Genomic DNA, 14,339 nt, shown 5'->3' with positions numbered 1-14,339 from the left:
GAGCTTCCTACTGTTGAGTGAGTGCCTGTAAAAGTAACCAGCTCAGAGGCACTGAGCTTCCATTCCTTATTACATGGTCTATACCAGTGACTGACTGCCACTACCCCGTGAGTGCCTGTAGGAGTACCCTGCACAGAGGCGCTGAACTTCCCACTGCTGCGTGAGAGCCTGTAAGAATAACCGGCACAGAGGCACTGAGCTTCTCTTCCTTATTCCATGGTCTATATCAGTGACAGGCCCCACTGCTGCGTGAATGCCTGTAGGAGTAACCCGCACAGAGGCACTAAGCTTTCCACTGCTGGGTGAGAGTCTGTAAGAGTAACCGGCACAGAGGCACTGTGCTTCCCTTTCTTATTCCATGGTCTGTACCAGTGACAGGCTCCCATTATGAATAACCAGCACAGAGGCACTGAGCTTCCCACTGCTGAGTGAGAGCCTGTAAAAGTAACTGGCACAGAGCCACTGAGCTTCCCACTGCAGGGTGATAGCCTGTAATTGTAACCGGCACACAGGTACTACGCTTCTTTTCTTATTCCAGGGTCTGTACCAGTGACAGGCTCCCTCTGCTGGGTGAGTACCGACAGGAGTAACCTGCACAGAGGCACTGAGCTCCCCTTTCTTATTCCAGGGCCTGTTCCAGTGATATGCTCCCACTGCAGGGTGAGTACCTGTAGGAGTAACCTGCACGGAGGCCCTGAGCAGCCCTTTCGCATTCCAGGGTCTGTACAAGTGATAGGCTCCCACTACTGAGTGAGTTTGGGTAAGAGTATCCGGCACAGAGGCACTGAGCTTCTATTTCTTATTTCATGGTCTGTAACAGTGACAGAATAACCTGCACAGAGGCACTGAGCTTCCCTTTCTTATTCCAGGGTCTGTACCAGTGACAGGCTCCCATTGTTGCTTGAGTGCCTGTAAGAGTATCCGGCACAGAGGCACTGAGCTTCCCTTTCTTAGTCCAGGGTCTGTATTAGTGGTAGATAACCGCAAGAGGCACTGAGCTTCCCTTTATTATTCACGGGTTTGTAACAGTGACAGGCTCCCACTGATGGGTGAGTACCTGTAAGAGTAACCTGCACAGAGGCACTGAGCTTCCCTGTCTTATGCCAGGGCCTGTCCAAGTGACACACTCCCACTGCTGGGTGAGTACCTGTGAGAGTAACCTGCACTGAGGCACTGAGCTTCCCTTTCTTATTCCAGGGTCTGTATTAGTGACAGAGTAACCTGCACAGAGGCACTGAGCTTCCCTTTCTTATTCCAGGGTCTGTACCAGTGACAGGCTCCCACTGCTGCGTGAGTGCCTGTAAGAGTATCCAGCACAGAGGCACTGAGCTTCCCTGTCTTATTCCAGGGTCTGTATCAGTGACAGAGTAACCTGCACAGAGGTGCTGAGCTTCCCTTTCTTATTCCAGGGTCTGTGTCAGTGACAGAGTAACCCGCACATAGGCACTGAGATTCACTTTCTTATTCCAGGGCCTGTACCAGTTACAGGCTCCCACTGCTGGGTGAGTAACTGTAACAGTAACCGGCACAGAGAGACCGAGCTTCTCTTTCTTATTCCAATGGTCTGTACCAGTGACAGGCTCCCAGTGTTTGATGAGTACCTGTAAGAGGATCCAGCACAGAGGCAATGAGCTTCCCTGTCTTATTCCAGCATCTGCACCAGTGACATAGTAACCTGAATGAGGCACTGAGCTTCCCTGTCTTATTCCAGGGTCTGTACCAGAGTAACCTGCACAGAGGTGCTGAGCTTCCCTTTCTTATTCCAGGGCCTGTACCAATGACACGCTCCCACTGCTGCGTGAGTGCCTGTAAGAGTAACGGGCACAGAGGCACTGAGTTCCCCTTTCCTATTCCAGGGTCTGTATCAGTGACAGGCTGCCACTGCTGGGTGAGTGCCTGTAAGAGTAGCTGGCACAGAGGAACTGAGCTTCCCTTTCTTTCCGTGGGCAGTCTCACCCCTAGTGGGAATAGAGGTTCATCTGGGACCTGGTTCTAATCTTTGCTTCTTTTCCATCTCAGTCTGCCCATTTCTCTTGTCTCCTTGCTTTTGTTTGCCTTCCCTGACTGCTTTACTGTTGCTTGTCTTTTTACAGTACATCAGCCTTGCAATTTCTAAACCTAGCCTGACTGGTTATCTCTGTGCCTTCGGACAGCGAGGCATTTATTTTTCTTTTTTCTTTTTTAACCATTCTGTATAACTGCCCTCTGAGGAGCATCACATAGGGCCTCATTCCGAGTATGGCGGTAAGGGATAGTGGTAACGAGACTCCGAGTTCCCTCTGCGCCCTCGCCCTTAACGCCTGCTTTGAGCAGGTGTTAAAGTCGAGGGCGCAAAGGGGCCTCCAAGCCAATAACGGTGACCGTAATGAACGGTCACCGTTATTTGCATCTTCCCCATTCCCATTGAGCCCTATGGGGGCTCATTTGGGAATGGGGAAGAGCCTTGGTGAATGGGGAATTACCGCCCCGCCAACCTTGGAATGGGGCGGTGATTCCGCCATCCACCAAGGCGCTGCCGGTCCGGGTACGGCGTCAACCAAGGCGTTAATAGCGCCATTGGTTAGCGCCGTACTCGGAATGAGGCCCATTGAATTGTGCTGCGAGCGACCATGACTGGTGTCAGGCATGCTGTGTTCAGGGGGTGTGGCCTGTGCATACATTGTGCATAGCACCAGGAAAGTTACAGGTCACCTTTGTGAATCACTGGTGTGAACTGGTTCCTTGTAGGTCAAGAGACCTGTTGTGGGTGCTGAGTTCAATATACATGTAGTCAATCCAGCAGGTCACTTGTAGATAAGTTGTGCCCTGTGAATAACACGTATTGGGCATTTTAGTGACTCCACCGGGCCCTCGTTAGAAGCGTGATCCTTTGCGCATAATATCTTAACGTGATGACCAAGGATCAAATCTTGCAACTGAAATATGGATGAATTAGAGAGAAAGGTCATTGCCACGTTCCTTTTTTTAATTGGCATCATTAATGGGTCCTATACACTTTAGAAGAATCTTGATACTATTGTGCCAATGTGGCCGCTGTGCATGAAACTCTGAGAGAAACAGTGCTGCTATCTGACTCCATGGCATTAGTTGCTCACCAAGGCACCAAATATATTTTCCCCAAGCACAAACAACTCTCTAGTACCACCAGGTACCCACTCCTTTCAGTCCTCACAGTCCTTTTCTGAGGGTGCATCGGTCCAGCCTTCACTGACTTCACTGCCCTCTTGAGTCTTAGAGACCCCGCGCCGCCGCAATCTGCACTGTGAGGATTAGAAGAAAGCGCTACGGTTGACATGGGTCCCTTGGCAACCAGGTGTCTATAATCAACAATGCAGCTGCACAATACATTGCTACAGTTCCATGAATTCTCTGTAAAAGGAATGGAGTGCAGTAGCATGGGGCATGCTGCAACACACTGTGTGGCAATGCTGGGCTCTATCTCAAGCTGCCCTTTACAGTAAGGCTGGTGGTGGGAGCAGAGAGGGTACAATGGCACCCTATTGAGATGATTACCTCCCTTCAGGAGCGAGGTGGGTTTCATTAGGATAGGGTGCTCATGCACTCAATAACCATTCCTGTGAGTAGCTCCCGGCTCAGGCACCAGAGCAGGGAGTTGAAAAAAATATGCCCCTCCCCCAGCATTGATCAGGGTCGCGAAGGGAGTAGGGTGTGCCAAATTGTTCTTACACCGCCCGGACACTGCCGCCACTTAGCCAGGCCCTGCCTGTGCTAATCCGATTTACTTGCTCTAATCCCTGCATTCTTATATTCAAATGTGCCAATGTGCCCATTTCATTGGGGGTACTCGTCCAGTCCTGGTTTTTACCTTTGCATTGGGGTACATGCAATTTAACATTTCCCCATGTTAAGCCAGGACTAAAAGTCCCAGAATGCAAAGTTGAAAAAAGGAATGGACTAGTATCTCTTGATTGGAATGGGGCATGTTGGCAGGTATGCATTCGTTTGGGGAATTCGACTTCCTGATCCGTGAATATGAAAGCTGCTGCAGCCCTGGTACTCCAGTGTCAGATTAGCAGATTGGCTGCCACTCCCCATCGCCTCTGGTGAAGGATAGGCAGTGCTAGAGCCCGCCCGTTGAGCCAATGCACGCTCTGTCATTGGTGCTGCTCCGAGTCCGACCTACTCTTCTATCCTTTATTTACCTCTCATTTGCTGGCAACTATCATAGCTGCGCAGAGGCGTAGCCAGGATTGTCTAACAAGTGGAGCCTGAAGCTAATGTAGTTGGGCCCACCGCCGTGACATTAAAATCTGTAAAGGGCTGCACTGCGCTGCTCAGTGGGCATTTACAGATTTTAAGTGGTCCTTGCCCACTCAGCCTACCATGCCGACTCCTCTGCAGTGGCGTGCAGCTCCTGTCGATCTCCGTGGGCATGCACAGGGCCACCTCTATGATTACTTCAGCATGTGTCATTTGCAGCCACCGCCATAGCAACACAGAGCCAGACACCCACCCTTAAACTCTATGGGCCTCATCATGAGTTGAGCGGTAGCCCTTAGATGCAGTGGTAATATCAATACCGCTGCATTTAAGGGCTACTGCCCAACTTGTGATGATGCCCTATGCGACAGTAACGCTATTACCGCCGCATTTAAGGGTTGGCCCAATCATAAGTCAGGCAGAAAGTTGGAGTTTTACCTCCAGCTTTTTACTGGAGGTTAAAATCACAACGGTCTGCCTGTTTCTGGCACTACTAGCGCTGAACAACCCCGTTGTGTCCAAAGGACCCCATGCGGAGTGGGGATTTATGGCCATACTGATACTCGTGGTCCGGTACTAGTAGCTAGGGGTACCGCCAAGGCTGTGATAGAGCCCTATGTATCTGTTGGTTCTACAAGAGTGCTGCTGTGAATCATTGCTCCTCGCGCTTGCCCTAGCACCCTGAGTAGACAACAGGTCCCCAACAGCAGCGGGGCCCCCGCCACACAATCTCCCTGCCTTGAATCCCCATGTGGGGTGCCTCCTATCCTACCTTTGGGGTCCCCTTCATTTGCCGCGAGTGAACAACGTGCGATTTCATCCTTATTGTTTTATTCAATTGATATTTTTTCAAACCAAACTCTTGATCAGAAAGCTTGGATCTCTTAACCATCAAATACCATTGGAGAAAGGGATCCTTTGGCATACCCGGGATAGGCTGTAACACAGTTCTTCATGTTTTACGATAACCATCCGAAGCATGCACTTCACAATGCACAGATCAAATGCTCTGGTGCACAGCTGTTTGTAATCGAGTTAACAGCAATACCTGATACGTCTGACGTGGAGCCGTCACCATCTTCGTCAGGTGTGGGTGCAATGCCAGCGGAATGTTTGTCTGCATCGTCGTTGAAGGTAACACCAAGAAGGCACAAAGGGTCGGCGGCGGAGAGTGCCGTTCCACTCCTGAGCAGCTCCGGGGACCTCATTAGCTGAGTCTACAGGGTGTACACAGAGAAGGAGAGAAGAACACACCCAGTGAACAAACTTCAGCGCACCCTGCATTGACCAATGAGATGACCCAAGCCTTAGACAGACTCACAAGCCATGACCTCTTGCTAATGCCTTCACCTGAGCTTCTGCTGTGAATCAGACTTTAAAACTCAAGCTCAGCTTAGCAGGGGTCACAGCAATGCCTCAATGTGGCTGACAACACATCTTATATAATGGCTATCCCCTATTCACAATGTAATGCAGGCACAGAGCGTGGACTCATGCAGCACAGTAAGAGTTAAATGTTATTGAAAAATGGAGGTGACTGTTTAGTGTGGGTACAAATGGGCCACTGGGGAAGGAATTCTGCTTAATTCATTCAAGTTTTCTTCCAAACATAGTACAAGTAAAATAGCAAATACAGTTTTGGATCATTATATTGTCAACGTACGCTGTGTGGTATCATTTTCTGTGGCATATAGAGGGGTGCAATAATATGGCCCTGAAGTTGCAATCAATGCATTCTTTTTTTCGAGTCCACTGAAAACCACTTATGCGGTCCCACAGACAACACTGCCCTACTCTGCCTGGCTGACACAATCATTGTTACAGCACAATTGGGACTCAGTGCAAATGAAAGTGGACTAACCATTAACTCCCTCAGGAAGTCACTGAGTGAGAGGGGTACAGGGCCAGAGCCTTTAGACCCCCTTAGGGACAGCCAGTAGCGGCTTCCGGGAGGCAGTATAACAATATTTAGAAATCATTGTAACAGAGTGTAACAGAGAAGCCTGCGCTTGAGAGGTGAGAGCACACTTGAAGTTCGAGGTAAAGTGCTGCGGCCACCCCAAATCCGGGAACCCCAATTGAGTTGCACACACCTATTTTCAAAATAAAAAATGAAAACTATTAGCCATTGCCTTGACGTTCTTTGAGCAAAGTGTCACAGTATAAAAAAAGACTCATGGAACAGATACATTATGGATTTGGTCACGGATATGGAGAGGGGAGTGTGCAAGAAAATTGTCTTGTCTTGTACACATACATGCCCCCCAAATGATGCAGATAATGGAATCTTGACCCATGCGATAGGGGCCCGTCACACCTTGAAGCATGCCGTGGAGAAAGAAGCAGGAGTAAATGCTGATGACTGTTTCAATTCAATATTCTCATAGGCCCCGACGTAGTTGAAGATAGCAGTAAAGTTACGCGTTCCTATCGTGTTCTTTTTGCTCGTGATTTTGGTTTGTGCCGCTGAAGAGTGCGACTACGATGGAGTCAATAACAAGGGGCAGAGCATCTCCTCTCACAAAACATGTGTATACCAAGACTAGTATATGGGATGGGGTTGTAAAACCATGAATGCTGAAAGTAGAGCAGGATTTAGGATGCCCGGGGACCTTGACCTCCCCTCCACGTAACCCTGAGACTCATGTGGCGCACTGGGTTGACATAGCAGGACATGGGGGTGTGTTATTTTATGATGGGCACTCTAGAAGTATATGCCAGAGGAGGGGGGAGTTTACGCCATGTGTGTAGGGCGTGGGTTACCAAAGATGATGACTATAGAAGGAAGGCGGTAGCAGGGATAGTTAATTTTTTATTTTATTTTATTGTGCATTTGTTAGGTGCTTATACAACAAGTGAATTGTGTTTCAAAGCGCCCACAGGACAGCAGGGAGGGAACATGGGATTGAAATGTAATACACGGGAGGATTAAGACGAACCTACTAGGCCTTGTGAGCATTCAAAACATGCAAGTGCAGAGAGAGTAGAGGGGAAGAGGGAGTGGGGGTAAGTGCTGGAGTGCCCATGCTCATGGGTGAGCAACAGGTGTAAGTGCCCAGTGTAGGAAGTGCTAGGGAGCATTCAGATGAAATAAGTATTTAAGTGCCGGCAAGCAGTGGCATAGGCAAGTGCTGTGGGCAGTTGAAGGCTGGAGGCTATTGGGTGTGGGAGGCGAGGGCCCTGAAGGACACATAAGGGCCCTGGTCACCAATCTTATTAACTGTGGGATTAGCGGAGGAGGGAAGAAGGGAAGGAAGAGGTGAAAAGGAAAAGTCTTGAGGAGCTTTTGGAATTTGAGGATGTCTAGCTCAAGACAAAGAGGAAGGAGGAGGCTGTTCCATAAGAGGAAGCCAGCTGAAGAAAGTGATTGGTTTCCTTCCCTCCATTAGCAAAACGATTTACACACAGAGAGTTGGGGCCAGAGGACCGCAGAGGTCTAGAAGAAAAGTATTTAGCAAAAGCCAGTTGCAACTAGCGTGGACCCCGGCCCCAGACAGCCTTGTGGATGATGCAGAGGGATTTCTATTTGTTCCGTGCAGCAACCGGGAGCCGGTGAAGAGTCTATGGGTAGGAGAGATGTGGTCCCTGGGCTTGAGTCCAAAGATAAGACTCGCTGCCCTATTTTATATTAGCTGGAGGGGTCGTAGAGAGGAAGAGGGTAGATTCAAGAGAAGGCTATTGCTGTAGTCTAGCCTACAGAGAACCAGGCCACTGGTGACATTTAGCTTCTGGGGGAAAGTGAGAAAAGGGAGAATTCCTTTGAGAAGGAAGAGTTGAAAGTGGGACTTATTGTCAATGTCCTGAGTGAGGCAGTAAGGAGAGAGAGGTCGAAGATGACGCCAAGGTTTTTGGCTTCAGATGAAGTAGAAGCGGGAGAGCCCATAGTGGGTGGCCAGAGTGGGGGGAATAAAGAGGGAGCAGGGATCCCAATAGGAAGGATCTCCAACTTGCTGGCATGGAGTTAGAGATTGTTGGAGGTGCTTTAGATGGTCAATGGATGGTTTGAAGAAGAGTTGTGTGTCATCTACGCAGCACTGGAAGTTGAGAGAGAAGGTGGAAATGAGGAGTGCCAGTGGAGCAAGGTAATTGTTAAAGAGCCAGGGGGAGAGGTCGGAGCCTTGGGGACACCACAGGTGGAGAAAGAGGTAGAGGAGGAGGTGTCCAGAGTAACCTGGGATGGACGGTCACTTAGGAAGGAGGTCAGCCAGTCCAGTGCCCGCTCAGAGATACCCAGGGTATCATGGAGCCATTTTATGATGATGGAGTGGATGACCATGTCAAAGGCAGAGGAGAGATCAAGTAGAATGAGGACAGCAGGGGAGTTAGAATCCAGAGATGATAACAGTTATTTACGGGGGTTCAGAAGAGTAGTTTCAGTGTCTCTGGGTGCTCGGAATCCAGATTCATGGTTGTGGAGACTGCTGAAAAGTTCAGTGTGTGAAGTAAGTTGGGGGAAGGCCAGCTTCTCCAGGGGTTTCCAGAGGAAGGGGGTGATAGAAATAGGAAGGTAGTTGGCTGGACAAGTGGGGTCCACTGAAGGTTTTTTAGGAAGGGGCGCACAAGGTAGTGCTTTAGGGAGGAAGGGAAAGATCGAGTGACAAATGAGGGGTTGCAGAAATCTGCAAGTGCAGAGGCAAGAGAGCCAATGTTGTCCTTAATGGTTCTGGAGGAGCAGGGGGGACCTTCATGGAGCATACAACTCTGGTGACCTCATCAGGTGTGACAGGGGAGAAGGGGGAGAAAGAGGAAGCAGGAAGGTGGGAGGCCATAGGAGGCAAGGGGGTGGGGGATGGGTGTAGGAAGAGGGATGCAAGGGTGCTCAGGATGTCCTGGGTTTTAGTAGTCAAGTGGGTGGCCAATGCATTGCAGAGGCCTTGGGGTGAGAATGAGACTGCAGAAGGGTTGGCTAGTTGCCTGCAGATTTTAAAGAGTTCAGCTGAGTAATAACTGAAGGGGGAATGTTGAGATGCATGTATTGCATGTGTAAGGATGACATGGTATCAAGAGTAGACAGACACAAGTGATCACAGTTCAAGGGTGTTTATTAAACTGTAACGGTAGGGTGGAAAAATGCCTAATCTAAACCTAAATCTAAGATGGCGCAAGCTACGACCATCAAATGAAAAATGAGTCAGTCCTAGTGGAGTCTTTGTCTTTGTGTCCACTGAATTGACTCCTTGCATTGTTGTGCGCAGCCGCCCTGCAACATGGGGTATGGCTCCTCTATTGTGCCCACTGAACTGACTCTTTGCATTGTTGTGAGTAGCCTACCATGTATGCTTTCTAAGCACTTTTGTAACTAAGTAAGACTTATGTAACAGTGCCACGATGCTCAACGGCTGCTTGTGTGCTTTATAAATGCAAATAAATAAATAAATAAATAACAGGCCTATACTAAGCAAAACCTATTGCTAATCCTTACCACTAACACAAAAGGGTGTGGGATAAGATTTACAAGATAGAAGGAAGTGTTCACAAAAGATAAGTCAGGATGTGGTAGCCGGGGTCTCCCTTCCCCATGTTTTGAGCATGGGACAATGCAGGACTCCTGAGCACAGCACACTCTCGAACCTTCCCAGCACGAGACAACAGCTCCGCTTTGCATATCAGTCACTTCGGTGGTTAAGTCTCTTTTCTACAAAAAATTCTCTTGCCCACAGACCTGATGGGTTTAAAAAATAACAAACAGAAAGCGTTCTGTTCCAAATGTATGTTTGATGATAGCTTCACCCCTGGGTCCTCCTCTTCCGGGCACAGACCCCTCAAACAGTTCTTCTCAATATCAGGAGCTTCAGAAGTTGTTTCTACTGCTTCCGAGGATCTGATAGGTTGAAACCACAAGCAAAACGTTATTTTCGAATTACACTTGAGGTGATGCTTCTTCGCCTCTGGGTCCCTCTCTTCCGGGCAAAGACCCCTCTCGAATATAATCTCCCTCCCATCGGGTTCACTCTGGATTATATTAGCAATGATTTCTCTGTTGCATTTATATGTCGCTGGGGAGATGGCTTCTCACCCCTGGATCTCATTCTTCCAGGCTCGGACCACTTCAAAGATTTTCCTCCCTCTGTCGGGTTCACTACAGCCTTTTGCAAAGATATTTTTACCTTGGCGTTCACAAATCTTAATGTCATTTTAAACAATTCACCGTGGACATCCCTCTGCCGGGTTCACTTTTGTCAACACACTGTTTCTCAGGTCTTTAGACTTTGCACCTCTTTATTGGCATCCCTCCGCCGGGTTCACTCTTGCCACTCACAATTCCTTTTGCTTTCTCTTGCTCTGGGATTCACTTCCCTTGTGTTTCTCAATGGTTTGCCTGTCAAAGACTTTGGACTGTATGAGGATTTTGCTAGTCCCCTGTTTGACCTTTTTTGGCGGCTCTCCTACGGCCTTCTGGTATCAGTAGTTTCAAACAACAGGGGATCAACCAGACTCCCTCGAGTGAGCACCCACATGGTGGCAATCCCCTCTGCAACTGGTCTTCCCGTAACAATTTATAGTTGTTTGAACTTTCCTTTTCTCAATGTGCCACTTTGCAACTTTCATTCAACACAGATCGGTTTCTTATTGGTTCTCCCCTCGATTCCCCGCCTGTGATTAAATGCTTAGCTTTTCAGTATATCTGGAGTCAAGGCCGGTACCACAGTAGCATGCCCTGCCCATCAGCATAGGCACGCTCCATGTACCGTTCACATCTGCTGCAACACACTTGGGCTATTATTCGCGGTCTAACGTTTCCTTCCAGGGAGGTCTTGCGGATCTGGGTCGGAAAGGGCAGGGCCGCCTCTCTCCTTGTTAGCCTCTCACCTCTCACCGCCTTTCTCCTCCTCTTGAACTACCGTGCCTGGATAGCTCTTTCATCGTGCGGTCTGCCCTGCTCGTATTGTGCTCTCGTGCTCCACATTGTATCCCTGCAGGGAAGGGAAGGGGGAGTCAGGTGTGTGCACTTCTGGTTAATTGCCTGACTTTGCCTAACCATTGGGTTGGGACATGTCAGGTAAACGGTTTTAGTCCCTTGTCTTTTGTGTCGGGACAAAGTGTTTGTGTCAGAAAAGTGGGGAGGTAAAGTTCCTGAGTATTCTGCGTGGTAGAATGGGGGAAGGTATTATGAAAAGGGGTATAGTATTCTTTGTTCTAGGGGGGTAGGTGGTTTCAGAAAGGTTAGTTTGGTAGAGTTTATGAAATAAATGGGAATGAATGGGATTACTATCTTGAAATGAACAAGGGGATTGTAGGAATGGTAGTGTTTCATCTGACTAGACTGGGTGTTTTGAAAAGGATAATCAGAGGGATGGGAAGACAAAGGATGGGGAGTTTTTGGGTGGAAAACAGGAAAACAAGGATTCTGGGAGTTGTGATTTTGAGGGTAACAGGGTTCCTAGTTGCAGGGGCGTATTTGGGGGGAAGGGAGGAAGATGTGGAATAACCAGGGAGAATCTCGGGGACTTCGTCCTCTTCTTAGTGCCGTGTCTCACCTGGGGCACTTCCCAGAGCATAATCTGGGCTCCCCCATCCTCGTGATACTCTCCTGCTCGTCCGCTCCTAGGGTTGGGGTCTGAGAGTGTTGGCCCTTCCCAGGCCAACTGAATAAGGCTTCCCGAGGTCTGCTTGGGAGTATATCCTCAGGCTCCTCACATACCCTTCCCCTATGCTGGTTGGACAGTGGGGTTTCATGTGGGAATTCCACCTTGGAACACCTAGAATGTTGGTCCAAGCCTTCCAGCACATAATGGGGACTGTCGCTGTTGGAACTCTCAAGCCTTTCCTGGTAAATCAGGGCTTGCGAAGGAGATGCTTTCAAGAGTTCTCTTACTTCTCTTTCTTTCGCTCCACTGATCTTTCCCTTTCTCAAGCTAATATTAGCTCTTCCTCTTTCTCTGTTTTGCTCGCCCCTTATTATTCCCTCTGAATAGTAAGGATGGGGTTTGGGGATTTGGTTTCTGTAGAAGGGGTCTCTAGAGCACCTCCTGATGTTTCATGAGTAGATATTCCTCCCAAGGTTTCATACACTGGGTTCTCTTTGAGCATTTTTGTCAGCTCTGGTTCTCTGTGTGTTTCATTCTCTACACCGCCCTTATTTTCATTTTCCTCTGTCCTTAACCTGGGGGAGCTTGATGTATCTTGTGCACCTTTTATTTTGCCCTGCAATGAATACACAAATAGTTTCTCCAACAATGGATGTTTGTACTTCCTAGGCCAGGGGAGAGGATGACATTTTAGGGCTTCCAATTCCAGTGTTGCAGGATCTGGGAGTTCAGGGGAGAGGAAGGGATGCTCTATCGGAAGCTTATCAAACCAACCTGGGCTTTGAATGGTTATTTTAGAGGGAGAGTTCCATATGTGGTCATATATAAGGGTCCCCAGGATTACACCTCGATTCATTTCTTTGGGAGTTGAAGAGAAAATAAGGAAAGCTAATTCTAAATCATTTACACAAGATAAAAGGGAAAACATTTCCACACCCCTCTTCTTATAGGGTACCATGTAGGTGGCTGAGATGGTAGGAAAATCATTGTGTAAGCCAAGAGAGAGCACAAGCTCATCTTTCCCCGTATCCAATAGTTTTAGGGACATTGGAGGTGATAATTATTGCCCTCTACTGCTGTCCGCTCAGGGGAACACACCTGGGGCGTTAAAAGGAGAAAGATAACCCCCATTTTAAAGGTGGAGTCTCTGGGAGGTAGATCAATTTCCCCACAGTTGTTTTTTCTGGAATTCTGGTAGGTTCCTCAATTTGTTTCAATTGAGTCACATCCCACTGCTAACACCATATGTAAGGATGACATGGTATCAAGAAAATACAGCCACATGTGATCACAGTTCAAGTGTGTTTATTAAACTGTATAGGCAGGGTAGAAAAACACGTAATCTAAACCTAAATCTAAGATGGGAGGTAGCTATGATCATCAAATGAAAAATAAGGCAGTCCCAATGGCGTCTTTGTCAAATAAAAAGGGCCTATACTAAGAAAAACCTATTGCCAATCCTTACTACTAATACATTGAGTTATGGCTCCTCTAATGTGCCAAGCGAATTGACTCCTTGCATTGTCGTGCATAGCTGCCCTTCAACATGGGGTATGGCTCCTCTATTGTGCCCACTGAATTGAGGCACTTCCCCGAGCATAACCCAGGGCTCCCCCATCCAGGTGATCCTCTCTTGCTCGTCCACTCCTAGGGTTGGGGTCTGGGAGTGTTGGCCCTTCCCAAGCAACCTGAATAAGGGCTTTTCAAGGTCTGCTCTGGAGTATACCCTCAGGTTTCTCACACATCCCAGCCAAGCAAGAAGGCTCAGGCCGAGAAAAGCCTATTAGCATGTACCACAGTGTGAGCAGGTCGAGCTTTGTGCAGCAGAAGATGCCCGTATCACTCATAGTTTGTTTTGACACCTATTAGTTACCCACATATTGCAACACAGAAGGAGCAGCAAATATATGAATGTTAAGGGTGCAGAGGTTATAAATATGGAACTGTCATGGACCCTGTGCTTAGAATTAGTACACAAAGTTATGTTTTCCAGCGAGGTGCAAGGAGGGAGCTGGAGCAGGTAGAAGATGGAGTCAGACAGGCACTGCGGTAAGAGCGAGGTCTGCATGTTACCATGGCTGGAGTGGCGCCATATTGGATTTTAAGGCCTATTACATAATGAACAGAATGAAAGCCCAGACGTGGAGCTGCGGCTCTGTTTAGCTTAGTTCCAAGAGAAATCTTTTTCCCAACCCCAAGAGAGAAGTTGAGGTCAGAGGCACCCACGATGCTCAGATATATTCTAATTGTATCAAGATGCAGGGCCTGACCATGGTGGGAACGAAATGTTAGCTGTAGGGAGGGCAGGTAGGGTTGCACCCTTTGAAGGGCACAGGGTTTTGTGATGTCCAGGTGAAGATTTAGAGCACTACTGCCCTCGCTCAAGGAACAAACTACAAGGAGACGCATAACCAAAGCAAAAAAATCCCTGAAATTCAGACACAATAGTGGTTCCCTGGTCACGTCATTGTTGGGCACCTGGGGCTTCAAGGAAGATAAGCGGCTAGCCGTGTATGGAATGTTCTGTGATTTGGGATGGGAGGTTTAGGAAAGCATACTGCCCCCCCCTAAATTTGATTCGTGGAGATG

General features: G+C 48.4%; 1 protein-coding gene across 1 annotated transcript in view; it reads right to left on the bottom strand.

Moving 5' to 3' along the window:
- LOC138513127 (uncharacterized) overlaps window positions 1–14,339 on the bottom strand; it is a 1,268,315-nt gene that overhangs the window by 1,024,728 nt on the left and 229,248 nt on the right. The window contains exon 5 of the mRNA XM_069627773.1: window positions 5,270–5,438. Coding sequence (XP_069483874.1) covers window positions 5,270–5,429 — 160 coding nt within the window. The 5' untranslated portion in view covers window positions 5,430–5,438. The remainder of the gene's footprint in view (window positions 1–5,269; window positions 5,439–14,339) is intronic.

This window comes from Ambystoma mexicanum, chromosome 12, assembly GCF_040938575.1.
Source record: "Ambystoma mexicanum isolate Mex_15411 chromosome 12, UKY_AmexF1_1, whole genome shotgun sequence".
Lineage (NCBI taxonomy): Eukaryota > Metazoa > Chordata > Amphibia > Caudata > Ambystomatidae > Ambystoma > Ambystoma mexicanum.
Note: the sequence above shows the minus strand (reverse complement) of the source record. Positions and strands in the feature narration are given on the sequence as shown.